Genomic DNA, 18,699 nt, shown 5'->3' with positions numbered 1-18,699 from the left:
ATGCTATCAGATTCGGAGTAAATCTGAGGGAGCACAAATAAACTGTGGGGGAGAAGGTGCCCCATTAATCATGGGATGTCCATTTCTGCCTTGTGTGCTTTTGATGGATAGTAGCATTTTTTTATTCTTCATTTTAGTCCTGATTATCTCTACTGCTCTTAGTAGAGCAATCCATTAAGATCTCTAAATCACTATAGTTAAAAGGAAGCTCAATTTCAAAAGGAAAATATCAGATACTACGGTAGGAACAAATGACAATACACTGCTATTCATTTCTTTGACAGAGCCCGAAGGCATCTGACTGGCCCCTGTTGAAAACAAAGTACAGGACAAGACAGATCTTTAGTTGGAGGCATCAAGACAGTTACAGAATTATTTTTATCCCATTATAGACATTGGAGTTTTTCACTGTTATAAGAAACATTTTTAAAGGCCAGCAAAATGGCCTTACGTTTTCTATGCACTATAAGAAAGTAGATGAAACCTGTGAAGTTAAGTAGGGTTTTTGAAGCTCTCTATTATTGTTGTTGTTGTTGTTGTTGTTGTTTTGCAAAAACTTTTGTTTTATTAGTTTTGTTCAACTGATATATCCTTATAAGGGAACTCTTCCCATCTACCCCAACCCCCCCCCCCCGGTCGTTCACAAAATTTACAAAGTGTGCTGCATTTTAATTCCAGAAAACAATCAACATACTTCGTAAATTTTGTGAAAGATTGCCAGAGAACAATTCCTTCTGAGTGGTTAAAATTATATGGAAACAAAATTGATCTCTTGAATATACTTTCGGACAGATCTGAATACTAATAGTATATCTGCCAGGAAAAAAATCTCCAAGCTATTCAAACATCACAACACAGAAACTGCTAGTTCAATATAAACCACTCATCTTAACAGGCACACAGTTGTCTTTGATAGATGATTCTATCATGCTTTCTGATATATAAAGTGTAATAACTGTTAGCTAAGTTATCCCAATGAGAACTAGTTTTCATAACCAAAAATATTATTGTTTCAGCAAGAATTATGCCAGTAATAGGTCAGTGGGTCTGTAGCAAAATACATTACTGTGACATTTACTATTTAAAATTTAAGGGGACAGAAGTGCTCCAATAGCAGACTAATAAAACTGAATGAATGGAAGTCTCTGAAATAGGAAAAAATATTTCTCTGAACCAAGGGTTCTAACAATACATCAAATTTGCCCCTTAAAATGAGACATCTCAAATTATTTAATAATCAGGACATGCCAATTCATCCTTAAAAAATGTATGACATCAACAAAAGTTGGAAAAAAAGCACTCTAAGTGAGAACACCATTAATAAATTGGGGAATCTCAAACTATGCAGTGGCATGAACCGCTAAAATTTCAAATAGGACTGATTTGTCTCACCATCTTGGCAGCAAATATTCAGAAGTCTGTTCTAATTTAATTAAGTTAAGTTCTGTTTAATTTATGTTAAATTGAGAGTCTGTGGCTTGGGAAAGTAAGACTAAACCCCAAAAAAATCTTCCATATAAATTTTTTTCTTTGAACTAGATGGCATTTCTGGATAAAAAGGGCTAAGAAAACATGGTCCTACGTACTATCCTCAGAGAACTGAAAACATAAAGAGAAATAGCTTGATATGCCTTTTAAGGGTAGTTAGTGAAATTCTGAAAGATTAGAGAAATTAATTGTTTAACTTTCCCCCACTTTTTAACATTGTTAAGAAGGTACATCCTAAATAATTAAATACTGTAAGAGGCATCGGCTATAATCCTAAATTCAATGGCCAAGTTTCTCCTTAGTACTGGGTTGGTGTAATAAAATGTTAATCCTAGTCTTACTGAACTAAATAGGCACAGTTTAGCCATAAAACATGATTATGGTATTTCAACTTCTATTAAAAGGAAACCATAAAAGTTAAATTCTTCACTAGATGTTAAGTTTCAATATTTTCCATACAATTATAGCGGGTAAGTCACTTTTCCCACACTGCCAGAAATAAAGGAGCACGATTCTCTTAGGGCTGTGGCTGAACTTTTTTTCTGCACTGCTGAGCCAAACAGGAAACATTTTTACTTAGCTACTAAAAAGTTTACAACTAATTTTTACAAGCTAGATTCATTTGGTTCTGAATGTAAATTTGAATGCATTATTTGATTTATATCCCATCTTATACAACTCAAGGTGAAATGAACCAGTTTTTCCCAATCCAAGCAACTGTAAGATGTGTAGAGCTCCACACCCAGAATTCTGAGAGTTGAAGTTCCTACATCTTAATGTTTTTGAAATTCAATAACACTGACATAAACAACCCTGTACAAGCTCCCTGTTTTTGTGGGTTTTAATTGTTTTTCTCTTTTTATGGATTTTGTATGCAACCCAGAGTCTTTCAAAGTAGGTGGCCCTATTAAATTGAATATGTTAAATCAAATTATAAATTATCTACATCACAGAAAAAAAACAGTAAATTAATCAATATTTTTGAACCACTGTTGCTATATTTACATTGCCATCACATAATTCAATTTATGCTGCTTAATGGAGGAGAAGCAGTGACAGGAGAGACAAAAAATTAAAAGATAGTGGAGAATTCCAATCTTAAAGAATTATTCCTTATCAATGTATTTTAATATGAAAATGATAACAATAAATAAAGTAAATGCTAGCAGAACTAGAGCAATTTAAGATACCATACCTATTTAGGTTGGTGGGCTCATCGGGAATTTTGAGAACACAACACATTCTCAAGTGCTTTTGTAAAATACTACTGGAAGGCCTTGCCCATTTTCAAAATGGCTACCACGAAGGACATAACACACAATTTTTTTAGAATACCACCTGATACTGCCTCTAGATCAGGAGTGTCAAACTCAATTTCATTGAGGGCCACATCAGCATTGCGGTTGCCCTCGGGGGGGCGGGGTGTGTGGCCAGGGTGTGTGTGGCCTACTGGGTGGGCATGGATGGAGTGGGTGTGGCCTACTGGGTGGGTGTGGCCAGCTCTACATCATTTGCGTCAAGGGTGCCTGTGGAGACCTGGGCAGGAGTGGGAAGATCTGAGTGTTTCTGGCAGAAAGGGTTGGGACCAGGGCATAGCCCATCAAGCCGGATATGTGAAGTAGGCAAGGGCCATTTGCTGGCCACTTCCAGGCGATGGTGCATTTCTTCATTCCTCACAAAGGGTGACACCTTCCCAGCATGCACCCAAGGGGTGGGGCTGACATGGCAGGGGCTGGTTCCTCGCTGTTTCCAGACGGCCTTGTGGAGGTAAGGCTGAATGCATTTCAGCATAGATGGCCACCACAAAATTGTACATTGGCTCCCGGCCGGCCTGGGCCAGGGCCAAGGCAGCGGGGGCCGTTCCCTCACTGTTTCCAGGATGGCTTCGCAGGCCACATGAAACCACTTTGCGGGTCGCATCTGGCCCCCGAGCCTTGTGTTTGACATGTCTGCTCTAGATCCACCTACCCACTGTGCAGCTTGCTCTCTTTTCTCAATGACTGATTTTCTAAAGTTGCCATTCACGGACACAAAGAGATACAGGTTTGTCTTAATTCTCTGCTGCCATTTAGTAGTTGTCCACATCTTTGCAACTCAGATTTAGGACCTCTAAGCTAACCCATCATTTTTATTCACTTAGAAAGCTTATGTAATTACTTTGGGAGTCCTATACATTCTTTGAAATAAAAATGATTCCAGATAGTAACATTTTGCAACACGTCAACAAAAAAAGAAAAAGAAAAGAAAGACTGGACCAAGTGGACAGGGAACTGGGTAGATAAGATTGTTCAGGGGCATAATGACATCCTTGGCATAATGGATTACATGTGTGGGAATCCAGCCTTAATGTCTTAATGAGAGCCAGTTTGGTCTAATGGTTAAACCACCAGATTAGAAACCAGGAGTTGTGAGTTCTAATCCCACCTTAGCCATGAAAAACCATCTGGCTGACCATCTCTCAGCCCAACTCATCTCGCAAGGTTGTTGTTGTTGTGGGGAAATAGGAGGAGGGAGGTGTATTAGATATGTTAGCTGCCTAATTAGTTAGTTAGTATGTTAGTTATTTATAAAAAACAATAAAGGTGGGAAATCAATCAATCAATCAATCAATCAATTCTAGTAGTTGATGAGTACTTATTAAAAACTGAAGCATATGTCACCTTTTTTCCCATGCATATCAACAACAGTATTTGGAGATTCCTCTTTGTGTGCCTAAAATGTATTCATAGATATTTATTTTTCACACTATACCAATTGCTCTCTTGGCTATATTTTGTAAATTGCAGTTATAAAGTATAAAGTCACACATTTTTCAAAACCAACAAATATATATGTTTAGCTCTGAAAGAACTCCATGGAGCTGAGAACATTATTATGTTTAAACAATGTCTCAAGCTGTCTTGTTATTACACTGGCATTTTGTTAAATGTATGATCACAACAGGTCCACAATTCCGATACAAAGGAAACCAAAGACAGTGATTTTGATGTTTCATGAAATGTAAATGTATTTCAAAAATGGAAAGTAGCCTTTACAAAAAATTATTTGTCATATACTTTTGCTGTCACATATTTTCCTTTATTTTTTATGGCCGATGAGTTTAGAACCTTAAAAGATGAAGTTTAATCACTGCCATTCTCATCTCACTGAAAGATCTCTGGGCTATTCTATTGAATGGATATGGTTTCATTAATTCTGTTAAGGATTTTGTGTATTAATGTTGATTTTTTTTTTAAAAAAAAAAAAAGAGAAGAAAAAGTATCCCTATATTTTCGTTCAGATGGGGGTTTTTTTCAGATAAGAAAATATCCATTTTGGAAAAGATTGACCAATCAAACCATATATGTATACCTAAAATTAATTTGCTGCTGTGGCTGATTTCTTTGTATTAGTACAACTAAGTCATGAGGTAATACAACCAGCTAGATGAATTTATCTGAACAATGCTATATATTCAGAACTGCATTGTTTAATGTTAAGTATATTAGATATTTTTGAGACCAGACCAAACAAAAACACACAGGCTTTTAGAAAAATTCTCCTAGGATTCATGAAAATGCCAATTCATTCAAATAAGGTGTCAGAATCACAATTTTATAAACTGAAATAGTAACCTTTTTATACATATGCACACACACACACACACACACACACACACACAAACGGGGGAGAGGGAGGGAGGGACAGGGGGGCTCTCTTTTTAAAAAGTAAACTTCCTAACTGTGGATTTCTGTTCTTGGACAGTCCCAATTCCTTGACCGTTGGACCATCTACCAGGACCTATTCAATTTTGTAACTGCAAGGCTGACAAAGCAGAAGTGTGACAGAAAGCAAGATAGAAACATATTTTATTTGATTTTTATCCTGCCTTTATTTACTTTATAAGAAACTTAAGGCAGTGAGATATCTAACACTCCTTTCTCCTCCTATTTTCCCCACAACAACCATGTGAGGTAGTGTGACTGTCCCAAAGTCACCCAGGTAACTTTCATGACTAAGGCAGAACTAGAACTCACAGTCTTCTGATTTCTAGATCAGCACCTTAACTACTACACCAGACTGGTTCTATATTAGGCTGCTTCAACATTTGACATGGAAAGAAGACAATCCTCTGCATTAAAATACTTTTCCCCTTGTTCCCACAAACAAAAAATTAATAGACAAACAAAGTGGGGGAAAAGAAACCTAGGCAGATAGTCTAAGGCAGGGGTAGGCAACCTTGGCTTTTATGACTTATGGACTTCAACTCCCAGAATTCCTGAGCCAGCCATGCTATGCTGGCTCAGGAATTCTGGGAGTTGGAGTCCACGAGTCATAAAAGAGCCAAGGTTGTCTACCCCGGTCTAAGCTATCTGCCTTTACAAACTGAGACATGTAGCTATTGGCTCAATAAACATAAGTTCTCTACGTAGTCTGTGTGATTTCTCTTCCTGAACATAATGGTGTCCATGCCTAAACTGGTTCTTAACCAGTGTGTTGAATTCGAGATTGTATTAAAATATCATACAATAAACAAGCTTGATAGACAGAAAAATTAAAATGCCAGTTATGATTATGGAGATATTATGGTGGGTTTCAATTCAAAGAGAATCCTGAATGTATTTAATTTTAAAATAAACTGCTTTTAATTTGTTTGATTAAAACATATATTTATTTTAAGGGCAACATCAATATGATAAAATATCTAGAAATGAGTACCAATTTATTAATAATGTATTTAATAAAATAATAAGAACTCAGTCTCCAAGAAATTATTCATTTGAACCTGAGTTACTGGATTTTGAGATTATGGATTTAGTAATCAAATAACCCAGAACAATACTACGGTTTAAGTTCTCAGATATTGCTTCTTAAAATCACATTAAAATTGTCTTTGTAATTTTGACTTTTGTTATTTTACATTTTTTTTTAAAAAAAATCACCACTTCCTGAATATTAATTTGAGATTTATAATCTAATCAACAAGGCCATCTCACTGCTTACACACTGTATAGCACACCCCAGGTCATGAAAAGTATAGCAGCTGCCTATTATGTTCAGTGGTATAGCTTAAGCCAAAATTTTCAGCCCACATAGTTCTCCTGTTATTAATATGAAGACAAGGGCATTAAATAGTAACTATAAGCCTAAAAAGAATTATTAATATTGAATTACTTCAACCAGCCTTCCCAACTATAGTTTGCCTCTTGTATTAATATTCACTCCAAATGCCTTCTAGGGAAAACATACTGCCTCACTTGTGTTCCTATAATCAAGGAATATAAAGTTTAATATCCTTAAACCTCTTTTTTTTCCTAGCAATCTCATCAAAATATATACAAACAGGAAATAGTAGCTGGTCTCACATTAATGCAGTTGTGAACTAAACTGAAATTGTGCAGTGACCTGAACACATAAAAAGCATTTGGTATCTTTGTGAGCTAGCCAAACAGGTAAACAGATTAGAGAAATAGCTTCTTCAATAGCAGCAACATTGCTTTTGCACAACGTTTGATAAACAAGTCTTACCTGATATGCACACTGCATGGATTAGGAAAGCAGTTTTTTAAATCTTCTCAGTTACTGAAGCTACAGGTATATTATCTAATGAAAGCGCCCAAAGATTTCTCCAAGGAATCTAAAAGTTCTTTGGTGTTTCCTTCAAACAATTATATGTTGTTCTTTTACTATCTGAAAAGCACTGAGGCATATCTAGACCTGATTACATTTTTTCTTAGCTCCAAATCACACTATCCCATTTGGATAGTAAGCAGTTTTTATTCTCTCCCACAACTCAAGCTTTGATGCAGATGTAAACAAAAGAGAAGTTTCTAGTAAGATGTACACTCCCTCATGTGTCACATCTACTGTAGATGTGACAGTAGATCTTCAGTCATTAACAACATTCTTGTCGCATCTCTGCATGGCTTCATTTATTACCACTGGGATATGAATAGTTAAATCCTTCTGACACTCCTTTGAAAATATCCCATTTCAAATGTTATACTTTCAAAAAGGCATCAGACCTCTTCTAAGTAAGGACTTAGCAGGCAAGACAGGATAATCTTAACTAAATAACATTTGAAGGGCAAGTCTGCTTCCTGAAAAACAGTGGAGAAGAGAGAGGTCATGACACAGACCCATACAAGAAACGTGGCAACCGAGAATGAGCAGGATGGCTTCAGCCAGGTTCGCTGCAGAGTTGAGAGTTGCCTTTTCTCAATATGCCTTGCTCTCCAACAGAACCTTTCTTCCTATTATATTTCAGTATATTGACCCAGGCTGGAAACAAAGACTGTAGCAAATCTGACTCTTTTTCAACGTGTTAGTTTCAGGACTCTAGTTTTTCTACACAAATCATATTCTTAAGGTGTTATATTTCCAGTGTATATTTTATGTCTGCAATTAATAAAAAAGAAGCCATGACTAACCCTTCTTTATTGCTTTATACTAACTGGTAAATTAAAGCACTGGGGACCAAACAAATGCTTACGTTCATCTTCATCATGCATCAATCTTTCTGCTTCCAAAAATGAATATATTTCTTTCATTTTCAGTACATCTATTTTTCCCCCATAGTTCTAGTTTAAAAAATGATCACCACATTCATGTTTCTGGGCTACCAATTTTACAGAATTCAAGGGCCGGTGTAGTGCAGTTATTAACATATTGGACTAAGAGCACAAGATCCGAGTTCTCATCTGGTGTTTCTCAACCTCAACAGCTTTAAGATATGTGGACTTCAACTTCCATGCTGGTTGGAGAATTCTGGATGTCAAAGTCCACACATCTTAAAGTTGGTTGATTGAGACATTATTCTAGCCTACTCTCAGCCATGGATACTCAATGACCAGAGTTATAGCTGTGGAGAAATATAGGAGGAGGGAATGCTATGCACACTACCTTGAATTCTTATATAAAAAAGGAAGGATAGCAATCAAATAATAAATAAATTTAAGGGCTTATTTGGCACTGACTGTTTCAGAATATTTTAAAATAACATTCTTCTTTCTTACAATTGTAGCTCATGTACAAAATCCTCTAACAAAAATTGATATTTCTCCAAAAGATATCTTTATAAAAGCAATAAAATGCCATATACTCAATACTAGCAAAAATTATTTTAAAAAAAGATTTGCAAGTTAAGATTTCTTCACTATTTTCCTTATGACTGGTGAAAATTTCATAGGCAAACAGAATTTTTCAAAAATCACAGCAATATCTTAACAGCTATGGGCTTGTTCAAATCCACCAGAATGGATTATAACCAAGCGTAACATTTAAGATGATGATTCCTGACTCAAAATATAATAATCAATAGGTCAATTGAACAAACAATAGAAAAAAACATTTTTGAATGAATTGTGTATGCTGTACCAATTCTAGCATTCAATAGCTCTCTTAGACTAGTGTAGAGTGTAGTGGCTAGAAGACCATTCTTTTGGCCCTTTTGGTATTTTTAAATATCCCAAAGAAAATATTGAGAGTTGAGAGACAGAGAAAGAGAGAGAAAGAGAGAGTGTGTTTCCCAAGGGACAAAAATAAAGAAAACCTGCATAATGAATGCACTGCTGTCATAGCTTGGTAATCTCTGACTGATGTAATGGAGTTTAAAGAGTTCTGACAGGAGGACTTGCATCAAGTGAAGATTTAGCACGTTCAAGGTTATGAAGGTGGAAGGGATCAGCCATGAAATCCGAATGCTGATTTTGAGATATACAAGGTAGCAAAATCAACCCCAGAATGAGATAATAAACAAACCACCCCAATAAGTAGTGCTGTTAACTTCCTGCTAAAATGTTAATGTAAGTATACATATTGCAAAACGCAAAAAACAGTGCCACTATGTTTATTCCAACTAAGCATCATTTGATAATAGTTTACAAATAAATAATCAAACATGTAAACCCAATATCTTACTCGATTCATGTGAATCATGTTGCCTGTTATGTATTTTAACATTAAAGTTTTGGGTTAATTCATCAAGGAATTTTGTTATATTACCTCTCTGAGACACTACAACATGTAGAATTCCCACTCTAATATCTTTTATTAAAAGCATATTTCTTATTTAATTAAAAGACTTTGAAAGATTAGTTGTTATTCATTTGGAGAAATGGTAGCTACTAATTAGCACAAACAAGGTTGGGAAGCCCCTGAGAAAGTGATAATTTTCTGCTGCAAGAAATAACAAACATGAACAGAATATTAAGTTAATTATCTCTGTTGAAAGGTCAGAAAAAATAGTTCAATTTTACTGATTTAACTTTAAAAAAAAATAAAAGAAACCATTTCTAAAATAAATACTTACTACAATATCTTCAGGGAAGGTATCCAGACTGAAGGAACCATCATCAAATATAACTTCGTAGAAAACTTGAGATATAATTTCTATTACTCTGCAGCTGTAGTAGCGTGTGTTTCTGTGTTTTGCTATGACAGTTTGCCCAACTGAGACTGCTTTCTCAAAGGCTTTGGTTTTCTTTAAAAGATTAAACAATATAATTAGTTCAAATACTCTCTCTCTCTCTTCCTAAGTTTGTTTCACTGGATCCTAAAGAACTCTTACACGTTCTCAGATTGCCTCATCTAAGTCAGATCAAGACTTAAACTTGTAAAAAGCATGCTTTATCTAAGTTACTTATAGGTTTGTCCATGGTATGTTTAGATCTAGCTCCTCAGTCCCATCTCTTCACCCAGTGTTTTCTATGAAGCATTTTCACAGAGGATGGTCCAGTTCATAATGCTGGATGAAGGAGGAGAGCTGAGTCCATGCAACATTCAGCAAAGCTTCAATTTGTGGCTTGCTCTGTATACCATGTGGCATTTGTGTTTCTAGAAATCCTCTTTTGTTTATAGTCTCCAACTATAGCACTAAATGCTCATCTGACTACAGCCATCAAATTATTTTTTTACCTAAGGGTCTCTTGGGAGGTCCTCTAAGCCAGAGGCATTTGCAAGAAGCAAGGGGTAGTCAGAGTGACAAGGACAACAGTGTGGCATTGTGATGCAAACTATGCTTCTTCTTCAGATGCATCCAATGTTACCCACCCATTTGAAAGAAGTAAAATTTGTGGCATTATAATGCTGTTCTCATTTTGACCAAATCAGCCAAATTTTCTGAGCACCCCTATCATATCCCATGGTTATATAGCTGAGAGTTTGAGTTGTAAAAAAAAGAAAAAGAAAGGAGTAAGTAGCCTCAACATAGGTGCAATGTAATCAGCAGCTTAAATGAACTCTTAAGCATTTCATTAAACAATCTTCATTCCTTACCTCTTGACCTAGCCTATGTAGTCTTGATATTTTCCTATTCTAATAGTTTGGAGGGTTGTAACAGGATATATAATGTCAACAATATGTCTAAATTAAAAAAAATGTAGAAAACAATGGTATATAAAATCTTACCACATTTTGACTTATTTTGTGCCTGAAACACGTGATGTAGACAACATAAGGCCAGTCATCTGGTTCCATCAACACCCCAGCAGCATGCGCACATGTGACATGGAATGAAGCTGGGCAACGTCCATAGGAGCACTGGATGCAAGCACCAGATATTTTCTTAATTCTTTGTCGACAGAAGATACATTTCTGCAGGTACAAATGAAAGGAAGGATTTCCACAGATTTAATTTTGAATATTGACTAGCAGATACTTATGACCGATGATTTACGGCTACTACCCGCACCCAGCTGGTCATGTGTTTTAGAATGCGGTGCAGAGAATACTGTAGTTGGATAACTGTTAGATATTAAGTATGTAAAAGGAAATGTATAAATTAATCAATAGTTAAATGTTTCTGTGGCAAACATATCTGTATCAACTACATGATACAAAATAATTTCTGTACAGGAGGAGAAATCCGGGTAAGGTACTTAAATTTGATTTTGTAAATATCTGGAGATTTACACTTTTGTTGACGTAGTATTTATACAGAACCTCTCAGATATGCTGGCTCTCTGTTCACATCTAGCTGTAATATTTCTTTGCTGTTACTTTTTTCTATTATCTTGGCACCTTGGCTCAATAAATTATTTTGTTCTAGAAAGAGCAACAAAGCCAATTGCTTTAGAATAGCAGGAACAAAAATATAGCTCTGGAGGAATGCTAAAGTACAAGAACTAAGGTTACTTAACTGAAAACTTTAAAAAAAATACAAGAATCCATTTTTAAAAAAAAAAAAAAACAAATTTTAAGCAGATAAAATGAAAATTAAAACAAAATCATAAACAGAGAAAAATGATTGGAAATAGGTGCCAGATAAACATTATAAACATTAATAGGTGCCAGATAAACATTATAAACATTAATGTTGAAATCAGTCAAAAGCTAGTAAAAAGAAAAGAGATTCAGTATATAACCGTAAATCCTATCATAGATCAAGTCCAATAGAATGCAGAGATCTTAATATGTAAACATAAATATTACTGAACAGTATTCTGCATTAAGATTATAGCAAAATAGATACTAAATTAATATTTAGGGGGATAGTACTGCATATAGAGAAGCCACTGACAGAAAAATCCCTAACTATGTTCCGAGGACTAGATATAAATGCAAACATGTATCATTTACCAATTTCAGCAAATGTGCATAAATAAAAAATAATGCCCTGCATCTATATGGACCCGAAAATCATCTGGAAATTAAATTCATTTAATCAAGCAGTTTTTAATTCTGGTCTCAGTATTCAGAGTATTTAGTATTCTCAAACCAGTACAAGAAATATGTCCTTAAGTAGTCTGTAATCTCCTAAAACAGTCTAACTTTAGAAACCAGTAAATAAAAATCCATTACTAAAATTGAAATACATCTGTAAAGTGACTAGGACTCATAAATAAAATCAAAGAAAGGTAATCTAAGTCTAGGCTGTAAATATGATATCTAATTTACATAAAATATGTTAAAACCTCAAATTACATAAAATACACCTAAACAGCAAGACTTTGTGTGGTCAATCTGGCAGATTTTACATGCTACAGCAGACAACGTATTAGCACAGGCATGTCAAACTCGCAACATCACGTGACGTCGCATGACATATTGCAACTTTTTCCCCATTGCCGGCAATGGGGTGGGCGCGGTTTCGGCATGACGCATCCGGCCTGCGGGCCGGCAGTTTGACATGCCTATATTAGCATAACAAATAGCAGGGCATCTGTAAGTAGCATTTTGGGCATATGTCAAGTCTGAGCAATCACAATATCTACTGATCAAAGATAGGATAAATTTAGTTTGAATCCTTTTATAAAAGGAGCAACAAAGAAACATATATTCTGTGATTTCCACCTCTCCAGAATAGTGATAGACTGAACCTTTAAGCTATTGATACTTTTTTTATAATATCCATCCAAAAATGTCAGTGGTAAGAGCTTTATAAATTAATGCAAGTACTTTGGATTAAACCTAGAAATTGTACATAAAGCTTATTTTCTCAGAAAGTTTAATTTCTGAGTTCCAATTAATTTAAATTCCCGAACTAACTGAATGATTTGTTTTTCAGCACTTATAATTTTAAACACCTTCCAGAAGCTACTTCATATATAACGTATTGTAATAATATGCTAGAGAACCAGTTTGGTATAGTGGCATCAGGCTAGAAATGGGAGACCAGGAGTACTAGTCTTGCCTTAGAAACAAAGCCAGCTGAGTGACTTTGAGTCAGTTAGTCTCTCTCTTAGCCCTAGGAAAGAGGCAATGGCAAATCGCTTTGGGAAAAAACTTGCCAAGACTATTGCATGGACTTGTCAAGGCAATCTCCAACAATCCGGCAAAAGTAGGCAATATATTCCAAGATAAGATAAAGTCAGCCTCCTTTTCTTGGTAAAATGCAGTGAGATCAGTTTATTGAGGAAAGTTGTGAGTAATGATGGTTCAAAGCCTATATAAGCTGTTTAGAAACTCCCATGAGATGGAATTTCAGTGCAGACCTAGAAAGGAGGATATATTTCCTGCTTTGAAGGAATCTGTCCACTATTATTTCTTTGGGATTTTCTGACTGGCAGAAGGGTCATAAAGTCTTTCTTCCTTTGTCTTATTGTACTGTTGAATATATTTTGATTGCTGTCCTGCATTATATTATTACATTATTTTCTTTTACTGCCTTGGGATAAGGCCTTAGATACTCATAGAAGTGTGATCATTTCTTCGAAATCCAAAAGAATCTGTGTCTGAACCCTACTAGCCAGGTGATAAAGCCACATAGCACCTTATATGCTATTAACCTAATATCATGAGCCCCCAAAATCATTTTATCAACAGATCTCTAACCAGTAAAAATTTGCACAACATAGTAAGCTTGTGTAACACATATACTTAGATACACTGGTTGCAAATGAATCGCCTTGTTAAATTATTTGTACATTGGTCTAATTTGATACAACCAGCAAATGTCCTTGAAATGTTCATTGGAGTTGGGCAGCCTATAAGATTAAATAAATAAAATAAATAATAGAAATAAGGTTCTGGGCTGCAATTCATATTGGGAGACCAATTCCTGAATGCTATGTACCATGGATCTGTACCTAGGAAATACAATTTTTTTGTCATAAAAATAACAAATGCTAGCCTATTTTTCATAAAAAGTAAAGTCCAGCTGAATAGAATATAATGAATCAGTGAAACCGTCCAAAAAACAACCCTCACTCACATATAAAGATATAAAACAGGCCCAGATATAGCAAAGCATTTTTAAAAACAGGAATAAAACTGACTTTCCTTATGCTCATGCCATCTTTATTCAAATATATATAATGAACTCAGGTTTACAAATAAATTCAAGAGATAGGGTCAAAAGTTTCAGTTATGAGCTCTGAATTTCTGAACTCTGCCCTCCAATTAGTTATACTTTTCACTTTCTACCTTTCTAGTTGTTACAAAACATACATCTTTCTATATGCAAAAAAAAAACCCAGGGAAAAAATAACTAGTTCATACTAGGCAGCCATTTAAAACTGATTGACCAAGATGAAAGGATTAAATTCAGAGCAATATGCTCTAAGCAATTTATTTTACTGAGGAAAAACCCGTAAAGAATTCTTTATCACAAACTGGGTGCCTGTGCCTCCTAACCAATAAACCTTCCATCCTTCTGAGGCTGACTAGCTTGCCTGCTGATACCAATAAGCTAAAAGATAAATATTTTCTTTTCTCCTACAAACCTCAAAGAGATAATTTAAATTAAAAACACACACATACACCTCATGAGAGAAGGAAACAGTCCTGAGATATTCAGTCACATTTAAGACTTGCATGCTCAAATATTTAGAAAGAAGAATCTTGGCAGGCTCTGACAGAGAATTCTGATGTGATACAAATATTCATATCAAAATTTCATCTACCTTGAGGCTACTTACTGGCATTTCAGCAATGCTCTGCAATGTATTTAAAGGAGACACTAGAGTCCCTATGTGTCTGGGCAAGAAAAGACCGTTGTCAATTATGTAGGTGGATGCCTCTGCACTGGAGAGGTAAAATGCTGCATTTTTGAAGTATATGGATAATGACAAACAACACTGTTGTTTGTCTTATCTGCTGAAGTGGAGTCATTGCACTCCACCAATACTGCATGAGCATTGTGGCCAAGGCAAATGTTTGGGTCACCATGCACCTTCTCATTATTCTATTCTAAATCTTAGAATATCATTAACAGGCTCAAAGAAAGATGCTTTCCGTGAATTACTAGTGTTGAACAATTCTTATATTTTCAACTATTTTAATGGAAGCATCCAATAATTGTGTTCTTATTTTTTCCAGCCCAGGGGAAGAAGAGACATATTATTTGAGAGTTTAATCTTCTGGTTTAAATAGGAAAGGTTTGTGGAAATATAACTATAAAATCAAAAATTGGTTGGTGAAAGAACTTGCTGTTTGTTGTTCATTAAACCATTTTCTGAATACATGCTTCTCAGACTCAACTACTAAGAAATATAACAAATTTGTCAAAATACAAAACAAATGTATATTATTTGCCTCATGTTTTATCATTACAATTGAGAATTACAATTTTCTAAAAGGAAATAAAACATTTTGGAATTTGGTTTAGAATAAGCATAGTTATGTATACAAATTCTGACAAAATGAAAGATTCAACTGATTGATTTTACATCGTGATGACACAAAGCAGGGATTATTCATGATATCTAGACCTATACAAACATAATATTATTATTTGCACCACTAACATATTAGGAGTACTTTGGCGTATTTAGACTCTCAGAAGTGTAAAACGTATTCCAGATAGGCAGAAAAACATCTGAGACTTCACTGCAATGCATTGGGAAACAGAATTTGAAATTCCTGTTAGAAATCTGTAGGACAGCATAAGTGGGAACCAGGATTTTTGCAAGTAGTGAAAATCCCTTGTTCTTTCAATAAGTTGGGATACAATTGAGATGAAAAGAAATAAAAGGAATTGCTTGTACAAATTCTATAATACCAAATTAATATGAAAGTATGAGTTGGCACTGTTTGCTCAGGGCAATGTTTTCAAATATTATGGTGTCACCAAAATCATTCTAAATGGGTAACAAGTAGCTAAAACAAATATGAAAATATAGTTCATGTATACCTACAGAATATTTTCATACATTCCTTTAGAATCAGAACACAAAATGGGTGAATATTCAACATGAGTGAACATGCCTAAATCTCGCATCAATTATTAAACAGTTTACAATGAGCAATTATCTCCTGACACTAATCTTCCAGACTTCTAACTTCATGAATTCTAAAACAAAATACTCAAATCATATTCAAATGCCAGACCTTATCATTATAATACTAATCCAATCTTAAAGGACTCTTTAAGATTAAAGACTAAAGTCTTAAAAGCACTCCTTTTGTTGAAAAAGCACTAAAAATTAAACAACATTATAGTTATTTCAAAGTATTTTCTCTTAAGAAAGAAATATGTTTGCCTTATTCTGTAATTGTTTCTTCAATATGTTCACATTTTATTTGCATTATAAATGTTGAACCTAAAGGAGAAGAATCCCCTGCCTCAAAATATCGCAACCTAAATCTATATGATACATCAAAATTCTTTCCTAAGATTTAAGATTACTGCATCAGTGACAGTTTATCAGAGTATCTCTACTCTGGGAACACTCAAGATGGCTAATAAAATATTAATATAAAAACAGAATAAAAAAGACAAAAACATAAATTTATCAATAAAAAAGTACTAAAACATCCAAAGCTTGAGTAAATTTGATTGATACTGGTTTCTGGCATGCGCTTATTGACAGTTTAGTGACCAGATAGATGAAGCATGGAAAATACTATAGATACATACATTAATCTTACAAAGACATGCTATTCTATTTCTTTAAAAAGGTTCAGAATAAAGAGAAAAGGAAATGAGAAGTAAATTAACTTGAAAATAATAGCTATTCTATCCAAATCACACTGACTACTTGACCATTTTGTATTATTATACTTTATTTTGAATTGCAACTCTCTCTCTCTCTCTCATTCTTTACACACAAACACACAGGGGGGAGAAGAGAGTTCAATGTAAATCATATTTAGCCTCAATGAAGGGATATATAGTCTGAATCAATACATTAAAACAAATATTATAATACAGGGGTGTCAAACTGCCAGCCCACGGGCCAGTTGCATCATGCAGAGGCCGCGCCCACCCCAGCTCCGGCAATGCAAAAAAAGTTGCGATACATCGCAAAAAGGCACGTGATGTGGCGAGTTTGACACCCGTGTTATAACATAATGTATTAAATAGCAACAAAGATATATTCAGTGCCTTGAATATCACTAAGGGAATGACTACAAGCAGCTACCTGAATTAGTTACGAGAAGGCTTCAAATATTATTATTCAAATTATGTTATTGAGAGTCCAACTGATTTTAAAATAAGCAGCCTGAAATTTAAAACTGCAGCTTTATTTTATTTACTGGGTGGGGGAAGTAGTTTTGAAGTCTGTTTGCTGCAAGTAAAACCAATTGAACTAAACTTCAATTATTTCTGAACAGGCCTGCGGTTGATAGAGGTTGTAAACTGAGGCTAAAAGTGAAAATGGAATCATATAAGCAGGATAGATTGGTCCTTACATTCCATTGGATGGCTTAATAGAAGGTATTTGTTGCTAATCACAAAAACATAGACCCTGAATAAAAATTTTTGCAGATTGGCTAGAATTAAAGTGTGTTCCCTCTCTCTCATTTTTCTGCTGAAACAATAAAGCATAGATTATCAGCTTCAGCTCTTGGTGTTCTATAAAGTGCTATTTTCCCATATACATTGTGGACAAATGTACATTCCTAATTGTCTCTGAAACGTTAATAAAGGCCCCATTGTTAACCGTAAATTATATTCTTTCTTTAATTGGCTTGTATACTGAAATACAACAATTGCTTGAAGGCTTACAAATATTCAGTAAAATATAGTGCAGTTTCTTTGGTCCTTTCATTTTTAATGGAGATTATTTGGTTTTAATAAATCTGTGAAATTTATTAGAAATGATAAATTGGAAAACAAATCTTAATTTGTGAGACACCTGACACTAAATTCACAAAATTATAAAAATGTAACACATAATTATTCCTCAACAACAGCTATTAAATTATATTTTAATACCGATATGCAAAACTCATTTTTAGGAAGTATTTCCCTTTGTACTTCAGTTGTGGAGAAAAAATAGTACTGCCCAGCTACAGATAATAACCAGGGGTAGTAGTATCTACAGTTACTCGCAAGGGACAATGATTACCCCAAAGGCAGTGAAGTTAAGTTCATATAGATCTTTATGCAAAGTGGCTTTGTTTTTCGAACTTCATGTTGTAGGTGCTTATAATCAAAATCTTTGAGAACTGTCTAGAATAACTAGACCGTAAGGTCTCTCACTATATAAACAATAAACACCATGCATTATACAACTTGCAAACAGTAGCTTTATATTATACATAATCCTTGAGGTTATTGAATTCCTTTTAAAAAAATAATTAAATAAGGATACAGGCAAGCCACTGAGAGCCTTTGGATTGTGGAACTTAATCACAGGAAAAGTGGTTTTAAAAAAATCAACCAGTTATTGTTTCATGTTGAGCCTCTTTTTCTGGCATCAGTACTTTTCACCTCTAACCTTCTAATTTGTGGTCAACTGTATGACAAGATTTATTATGAATTCTGTATATATTATAGCACTCAAAATCACTTACACACATATACCTAAAATCATTTACACACAAATAAACAGAATACTTAAATAG

The 18,699-nt window shown here is 34.6% G+C and overlaps 1 protein-coding gene across 1 annotated transcript in view; it reads right to left on the bottom strand.

Annotated features, from left to right (window-relative positions):
• KDM4C (lysine demethylase 4C) overlaps nucleotides 1-18,699 on the bottom strand; it is a 165,925-nt gene that overhangs the window by 11,180 nt on the left and 136,046 nt on the right. The window contains exons 18-19 of the mRNA XM_015828501.1: nucleotides 10,876-11,061; nucleotides 9,779-9,949 (exon numbers count right to left, since the gene is read on the bottom strand). Of these exons, the coding sequence (XP_015683987.1) occupies nucleotides 9,779-9,949; nucleotides 10,876-11,061 (357 nt within the window). The remainder of the gene's footprint in view (nucleotides 1-9,778; nucleotides 9,950-10,875; nucleotides 11,062-18,699) is intronic.

This window comes from Protobothrops mucrosquamatus, unplaced genomic scaffold (assembly GCF_001527695.2).
Source record: "Protobothrops mucrosquamatus isolate PMUCROS unplaced genomic scaffold, P.Mucros_1.0 scaffold_225, whole genome shotgun sequence".
NCBI lineage: Eukaryota > Metazoa > Chordata > Lepidosauria > Squamata > Viperidae > Protobothrops > Protobothrops mucrosquamatus.
This window is presented reverse-complemented; position numbering and strand designations above follow the sequence as displayed.